The sequence below is a fragment of the Poromitra crassiceps genome (assembly GCF_964638095.1).
Source record: "Poromitra crassiceps genome assembly, chromosome: 13".
In the NCBI taxonomy this organism is placed as follows: domain Eukaryota; kingdom Metazoa; phylum Chordata; class Actinopteri; order Beryciformes; family Melamphaidae; genus Poromitra; species Poromitra crassiceps.
In genome coordinates, this window is record NC_139644.1 from 42,825,029 (window position 1) to 42,833,510 (window position 8,482).

At 43.2% G+C, this 8,482-nt stretch overlaps 1 protein-coding gene across 1 annotated transcript; it reads right to left on the reverse strand.

Annotated features, from left to right (window-relative positions):
• Window positions 1-351: 351 nt before the first annotated feature.
• LOC310787602 (ferritin, middle subunit) lies at window positions 352-4,910 on the reverse strand. The gene is made up of 4 exons (XM_083649066.1): window positions 4,599-4,910; window positions 3,626-3,772; window positions 2,411-2,536; window positions 352-807 (listed from the first exon to the last, which is right to left on the reverse strand). The coding sequence occupies exons 1-4, from the start codon at window positions 4,698-4,700 to the stop codon at window positions 652-654; spliced, it is 531 nt and encodes a 176-aa protein (XP_083505192.1). The 5' UTR covers window positions 4,701-4,910; the 3' UTR covers window positions 352-651.
• Window positions 4,911-8,482: the final 3,572 nt, after the last annotated feature.

An 8,482-nucleotide genomic window follows, 5' to 3' on the forward strand; every position in this document is an offset into this window, starting at 1 on the left:
ACCTTGAATATGGTGCATGACACAGCAATAAAAATCTATCTATCACAGGGCAGTTATGCGATTAGAAATGTCACCATCTTGTGGTTAGAAGGAACAGAGTTGGGTCTGTAGACTGGGTTGATAAATTACATGTTGGGTATTGTAGCTTATCGATTGTCCCATTTCCCATCTATGCGCCTTTTATGACAACTGGAATGGTTATTTAAAAAGTAGCAGCTGTAAAAATATTCCCCAGTCCAAAAATATTTACAGGCTCACTTGTAATACTCATTTAATTAGTTTGTTAGGTTACGAAAGTAAAGTAGTGTCAGCAAGTGAAATTGTGGTCCGAGACGCAGACAGACATAAGACTCCAGCTCAAAACGTTTATTCGGATTAAGAACAGATCAGAAACATTTAAGTCACAACTTGTTTGTTCAAAATATGACACAAGTGGAGGCTTAGGTGATTGAGAACAAAGCGCCATAAGCTGACACAAACATCCACCACTTCCTGACACAACAGTGACTGGCCGAACATTCACGGCATGGTTAACAGGTAGAGGAGCTCTGTGATTGGCTGGGTACACAGGTGGAGGAGCTCAGTGATTGGCTGGGTACACAGGTGGGGGGTGAAATCAAAGCTCCAGGTGAACGCTCGCTTCCCCGGTGTTTAGCTCTTGCCCCCCAGGGTGTGCTTGTCGAACAGGTACTCTGCCATCTTGTTGTTTTGGGCGTCCATGCGGGCGAGGTTGCTGATGTAGTCGCCCAGCTTCTTGATGGCCTCCACCTGCTCGTTCAGGTAGTGGGTCTCCAGGAAGTCGCACAGCTGTGGGACAGACAAGACGGTCTGTTATGATTGGTTTGGTAAAGACTGAGGGAGAGAACGAAAGCAGTTTTGTCAATAGCATGAATTCCCGAGTGCATGGGCTAGTATGAATTTGCATGTGTGAACAACATTGAAGACGAGAGAGGATTCTCAATCAAAAATAATATTCAACATTTAAGGGAGAAAGTTCCTCTTAGTAGACAAATGATGTCATTGGAGACAAAACAACACTAAGATTGGATCCACCAATTTCATGGATGAAATTTCAAAACCTTCTCATGACTTTAAGGATCCATAATAGAATTTCCATGCAATGTGAGGCGGTGACTCTGAATCAATATCAGACATCATTACTACATTGGACAAATAGGACACACCTCTAATAATTAATTAAACCGTAATTGTCTTTTGTTAGGACACACCTCCATTGGATTGAGTGATTTAGAGATATTGCATCACATGACATGGAAGCTGTTTAAAACAAGGATTTTCACAAAACTATAAAATACAAGCAGCACTAAAATCCAATATAAAGAGCAGTGTCCTATTACTACTTTGTCCAGTGTAGTGATAACCTGTGGTATTGATTTAAAAATTACATGGAAGCTATTGAGACTAAAAAAAAAAAATCATTCATAAGAAATATAAAATTTGCATTTTATGTTAGATTGCGTGGAAGGTTATACACAGAAGATTACTGTAACAATTAATTTCATTACACACAAATGCATGACTTTTCGCAAACTTTTATGGATTTTACTAATCTCAGGACTTTTCCAGGCCTGGAAAACAAGATTTTGAAATGACTTTTCAGGTCAGATCCATACATGAGGGTCTGTGTGGTCAGATCCATACATGAGGGTCTGTGTGGTCAGATACGTACATGAGGGTCTGTGTGGTCAGAACATGAGGTCTGTGTGGTCAGATCATGAGGGTCTGTGTGGTCAGATACGTACATGAGGGTCTGTGTGGTCAGATCATGAGGTCTGTGTGGTCAGATACGTACATGAGGGTCTGTGTGGTCAGATCATGAGGGTCTGTGTGGTCAGATCATGAGGGTCTGCGTTGTCAGATCATGAGGGTCTGTGATCATGAGGTCTGTGTGGTCAGATCATGAGGGTCTGTGTGGTCAGATCATGAGGGTCTGTGTGGTCTGATCATGAGGGTCTGTGTGGTCAGATCATGATGTCTGTGTGGTCAGATCATGAGGTCTGTGTGGTCAGATACGTACATGAGGGTCTGTGTGTTCAGATCATGAGGTCTGTGTGGTCAGATCATGAGGGTCTGTGTGGTCAGATACGTACATGAGGGTCTGTGTGGTCACATCATGAGGTCTGTGTGGTCAGATCATGAGGGTCTGTGTGGTCAGATCATGAGGTCTGTGTGGTCAGATCATGAGGTCTGTGTGGTCAGATCATGAGGTCTGTGTGGTCAGATCATGAGGGTATGTGTGGTCAGATCATGAGGGTCTGTGTGGTCAGATCATGAGGGTCTGTGTGGTCAGATCATGAGGGTCTGTGTGGTCAGATCATGAGGGTCTGTGTGGTCAGATCATGAGGTCTGTGTGGTCAGATCATGAGGGTCTGCGTGGTCAGATACGTACATGAGGGTCTGTGTGGTCAGAGGCCAGCTTGTGCAGATCCAGCAGAGCCTGGTTGACGTTCTTCTCCAGCTGCAGGGCCTGCTGCATGGCCTCCAGCCCGCTGCCCCACTCATCAACCTCTGGTTTCTACAAAAGGAAGAAACATTAGAATTAATTGACGCGAGGTCTAGTCACGCACAAAGCAATAGATTCTTTGCAGAGATTTTCCAACTCTTTTGGCCGATTGCTGAAATAGGCACATCTTTTTTCCACCCAATTTCAGAGATCATCAAGTCTCTGCTATAGTAGAATTAACACAATATGCCTACTCTTACGGTGATGGCCCACTGGCAGCTGCAGACATAAACTACTTCAACTTAGTTATGTAAAACATGCATAACATGCATTTTTTTTTAAATGTATTTATGTAACTTTTAATTTCGAATTGAGATGGATTCTACTTAAATACTGGACTGTAATTAAAGTGTCCTTTTATCGGCCTATTGTATCAGCAGAAATGTTTGTTTCGGGCCAGTACTGATATTTCATTTGAAAGCCTTTACCGTCTGATACAGGTGGTCGGGTGGATATCATGGTGCAAGTCTAACTGACATACCACACAAGTCTAACTGACATACCACACAACCTCATCTAACTGACATACCACACAACCTCTTAACTCTGCTAGATATGTTCCCCTCAGTAGGGCTGGGCAATTAACCAGAAATGTATTGAAGCAGACATTTAGAACCTCTAACCCACTTAATCTTGCTCATGTCAATTCACTGAATTAATTATTTAATTCTTTCCCCAATGTGTGCGTTCTGAACTGAACATGAACTGTCCTCAAAAAATACTGTCGTGTTCGTGCCTCCGCCCAACTAGAGTAACGCTAGTCTGCGTTCACGCATCCGCTTAAAGCAAAGCTGTCGACATGGAGGATGACACGAGCCAAAACACCGTCAAACAGTACAGTACAGACCCTGTCAGAGAACTATGAGGGCAGTGTAAAAAAAAAAAAGAAAGCGTATAAAATAATTGTTTATGAACCGTAACCCTAATTGAGGTAAAAGTTTGAAGTAATGGTGATATTGATTTGAAGTCATTCACCCAGCTTATGAAAAAGCAGACTATCAATTTAGAAAAGGTCTTCTGCCGTTACAGGACGGGTGCATGCTTTCAAGATGGTGGCTAACGGCTCCTAAAGGAAACACTGGGTGGCGTCTGGTCACAGACCTTGATGTCCTGGAGGAAGATGCGTCCTCCCCTGTTGTTCTGGAAGGACAGCAGCTTCTCCGCGTGCTCCCGCTCCTCATGGCTGTTCTCCTTGAAGAAATGGTGGAAGCCAGGAAGCGCCACGTCGTCCCGGGAGAAATAGAAGGCCTGAGAGAGAGAAGGAAGGGACGCGATAAACACAGTGATTAGGGAGATATTACCCATCTTTATTTGGCCAAACGTGGCAGCTGCGACACAAATAGTAGTTAAGAAGCAACTCAACGGTCAGGAAAAAATGAGTGAGTCATGACTTTAGCCAGCCTAGCCATTGATTATACACTTTGTCGAGCAACGAGCATAGACCTTCTGATGTCATGGCAGAGTAAACACAGGTGTAACTCATGTCATGGCAGAGTAAACACAGGTGTAACTCATGTCATGGCAGAGTAAACACAGGTGTAACTCATGTCATGGCCGATTAAACACAGGTGTAACTCATTACATTCAGAATGGCTCCATTCCATTGATAGGTGTCCCTGTGCTGTTGTACATTGGCTCATTGGAATGGCTGTGGAACACCTTAAATAGAATGTAACCATCAGATTCGTGTCATTATTAACGTTATTGGTTACACCTGTGTTTACTCGTTTGACATGTCAAAATGGCTGCTGTGAAAGAGGTCTATTGGCTTTAGGAGACGATGAAGGGAAAAACAACAACCTGCCTAAGCATGACACAGCATTTAGTGTGGCTGTGGGTGGAGGTTAGTCCACTCCCCATCAGGCAACATGCAAGTCAGAGATAAACAGGAGACCCTTAACTGCTCCTCCTAACATTACTCAAGTAACGTAAGTTACAATTTGTAAGTTGTAATAAGAATAACGTCAACAGTGTACGAATAAGTACAATAAGCCAATTATTCGTATGCACCAAAGTTGTGTGCGTGTTTAAAAGCAAAAAAAAAAATCGTTTTAAAAAGGTAAATGTTTCTTACCATTGAAGTGTAGGTGTAGGACGCATACAGCTCCAGGTTGACCATGCGGTTGATCGCGGCCTCGCAGTCGCGGTGGTAGTTCTGACGGACCTGGGAATCCATTTTGGCTGGTGTGTTTTTAGGTATTTCTTATCAAAACGGTAGAAAAATAGAACTTAACTTCGGCTTTTTTTGTCAGTAGTATTCAAGTAGAAAACGTCGAGTTGATCAAGACCGGAATGCAAAATAGTAATAAGTATAGAGCGGGACGAACGTAGAAGTTCCGTTCAAACACTGTTGAAGCAAGAACTCCCTGTTGTCTCTTCTTGTTCCCTGCGGCTGAGTGTGAAATGGCAGCAGGCGGCTCGCTGTATTTATACGGCAAGACGGACCTTGTGACAGACACGCGCCTGCTAGCGATGTAACCAATCAGGCCACAAGAAGTGGGCGGGCTGTTTGACAAGATGGCCAATCATTGACCTCACATAGCACATGACTCGAAGCGTCTGGAATCATGACTCACGGAAATTAAAGGGAACATTGTTTTATGCAGGCAGACAGTGACAGCACTTACAATGACAAAGCAGTTTTGCAGGTTGAATAAGGATTTAAACTGAATCACAAAATGTACAGTTTTTAGTATGTAATTTAAATGTACACAGGAATGGACATGCTGTGAAATCATCATTGGAGAATTGTTTATCTCATATTCAACATGTGCAGCCTATTTGCATTTAGGCCTTAGAATAAACAGCCTTTACTAAAGTTTTAATTTAGTCCTCCATAAACCTCACCTCTACCTGCAGTGGTTTTATCTGAGTGATTGGGGACATCAGCGTCCTTTTTTCTGTCTCTCTGAATTCTTGTAGCCTATTTAATTGTCTTGACTCCCCTGCATCTTATTTTATTTAGCCTGTTTGCTCTTATATGCATTGTAAAAGAGAAGTTTGGACCACCTTGTATAAATAAAGGTTATTTATAGGCCTATAAGTGACCTGCCTGAGGAACTCTGGCTTGCCACATGTGAATCCTCTTTTAAATCACTTCTTAAGAATTATCAATAGGCTATCGAAAGGCTTTCTTATAAACCTTCTTTTACTCAGTGGCTCAGTGATTAGCGCTGTTGCCTTACAGCAAGAAGGTCCCGGGTTCGAAACCCCGGTCCGTGTTCGTGTGGGTTTCCTCCCACCATCAAAAGACATGTAGCCTATGTTAGGGTAAATACTCCTGTCAGTGCCCCTGACCAAGGCAATGGCAAAAGGCTGCCCACTGCCCCTATAGTTCTAGGAAGGTTCCTAGTAGAGGAAGGATGATTTCCCCCATGTGTTAAATAAAGGATTGTTATTGTATTTAGTCTACTTTTATTCTCACATATTGTGTTGTTTTTTTATTCTTGATGCTGCACTTAAGTGTTGGACTGCTCTAATTTGATCCTTGGCATTTTACTGTTGGCTTTTATGATGTTTTTATTGTTTGTTAATCATTCGTTGTACTTGTTTTATTCCTCCGGTATGTCTTATGCCTGCCTGTTTATTCAAATGACTGTATTCTATTTGAAAGAAAACACTTTAGGTCCAAAAAAACCCAAAGTAGGCCACTGGAGCACACGGATCCTTTTTGAAAAACTTTATTATTTATTTCAATAAAGTTTTTCAAAAAGGATCCGTGTGCTCCAGTGGCCTACTTTGGGTTTTTTTGGACCTAAAGTGTTTTCTTTCAAGTTTATACTTGCCCATTCTCTGGGAGCACCGGACCAGCCTGCTGGGCTGTCTCGGGTGGAAGCGCGCCTAACCTCATTCTTGCAACTGTATTTTATTGTTTATGTTCATTGTAAAGCGCTTTGTGACACTGGTTTTGATAAGTGCTATACAAATAAACATTATTATTAATACATAAATGAAAAGATTATAGAAGCCAAGTTGTTCATTGTTCCTGAAAGTTCTAGATCCTTGCAGTTCTGAGTTCTCTCCTTACAGGAAGTAGTGTTTGTGGTTGACTGTAGACTTTACCATACATTTATTAGGCAGCACCATGATGCCAACTAGATAGGCGTATATTTTAGTTGACTTTGGGCCTGCCACACCTGCCACACCATACAGCTAGTTGACTTTGGGCCTGCCACACCATACAGCTAGTTGACTTTGGGCCTGCCACACCTGCCACACCATACAGCTAGTTGACTTTGGGCCTGCCACACCATACAGCTAGTTGACTTTGGGCCTGCCACACCATACAGCCGCCATAGACTGAACTCATTACCTCTTCAATAAAGCACATGATCTCTCAGAACTGCTGATAAGGTGTTTCCAGCCAGGGTGGCTTTTATGGTGTGACTCAATAGTGCAGTGCTGTTGCAAGACTACAGAGTCTGAACAGCCAGTCCTCCCAACGTGCGGCTTGTTGTTAGGGCCAGAACAACTCATATACTGTATGTTCCTAACAGAACAACTCATATACTGTATGTTCCTAACAGAACAACTCATATACTGTATGTTCCTAACAGAACAACTCATATACTGTATGTTCCTAACATGGGAGCTAATGTACCCCTTTGGTTTCTATTAATCTTATACTAGAAAAAGAACGACAAGTCCTTGGTTCGATTCCCACTGGGGTCAATCCCTTCAGAAAAATCAAGCTGCCCTCTTGCTGAGTGTGAGGTGCTCTGGATCATAATGAGACAGACTGAGTGTGAGGTGCTCTGGATCATAATGAGACAGACTGAGTGTGAGGTGCTCTGGATCATAATGAGACAGACTGAGTGTGAGGTGCTCTGGATCATAATGAGACAGACTGAGTGAGAGGTGCTCTGGATCATAATGAGACAGACTGAGTGTGAGGTGCTCTGGATCATAATGAGACAGACTGAGTGTGAGGTGCTCTGGATCATAATGAGACAGACTGAGTGTGAGGTGCTCTGGATCATAATGAGAGAGACTGAGTGTGAGGTGCTCTGGATCATAATGAGACAGACTGAGTGTGAGGTGCTCTGGATCATAATGAGACAGACTGAGTGTGAGGTGCTCTGGATCATAATGAGACAGACTGAGTGAGAGGTGCTCTGGATCATAATGAGACAGACTGAGTGTGAGGTGCTCTGGATCATAATGAGACAGACTGAGTGTGAGGTGCTCTGGATCATAATGAGACAGACTGAGTGTGAGGTGCTCTGGGTCATAATGCGACAGACTGAGTGTGAGGTGCTCTGGATCATGAGACAGAGCCTTTCAGAGAGTGATGAAAGTCAGTCTTTAATGAGAAAGCAGAGTAGGCTATCTAGTCTTATAACTGTGGTGATTATTATGCCATGTAGTTGTGTTTCCATTACACTTTTGCGCAAAACAATTGCGATATTTCTACAATTTCGAAAAAGTACAATTGCGACTTGCAGGCGTTTCCATTAAAGTTGAGTTTGAAGTCCCGTCTCACGTATTCTCGTAGAATCTCTCTCGCGAGACTCCACTTTGAGGAAGATGGACGTCCCGGGCGTATTGCGTCGCCTCCTTGGTGTTGGCAATGTGATTTCGTTTGCTACTGCTGCTGCCGTGACTATTTTAAACAGAAGAAGAAGGCAGCGGATGATAGTTTATAGGCAAAGTCCTTATGTATGGCAGCGGCCACGTATAATGGATTTCTGGGAGAGGATCGTAAACGAGGAATTCACCAACGAATTGTGGATTCAGAATTTTAGAATGTCCCGGGCAACGTTCAACGTGCTTTGCGACGCTATTGGACCTCTTGTGGCACCAGCCCTACCATCCCCTCGCGAGGCACTTCCTACACAAAAGCGAGTAGCTATTGCCATTTACAAACTAGCTACTTGTTCTGAGTACAGGGTTGTAGGTGAGACATTTGGAGTAAGCAAAACCACTGTGCACAGATGTGTGTATGGGGTTTGCCAAGCC

Coding starts and splice junctions, on each gene's coding strand:
- LOC310787602 (XM_083649066.1), bottom strand. CDS start 4,700: ATGGATTCCCAGGTCCGTCAGAACTACCACCGCGACTGCGAGGCCGCG. Junction 3,773..4,598: donor CCTACACCTACACTTCAATG/GTAAGAAACATT, acceptor TCTCTCTCTCAG/GCCTTCTATTTCTCCCGGGA. Junction 2,537..3,625: donor TCTTCCTCCAGGACATCAAG/GTCTGTGACCAG, acceptor TTCCTTTTGTAG/AAACCAGAGGTTGATGAGTG.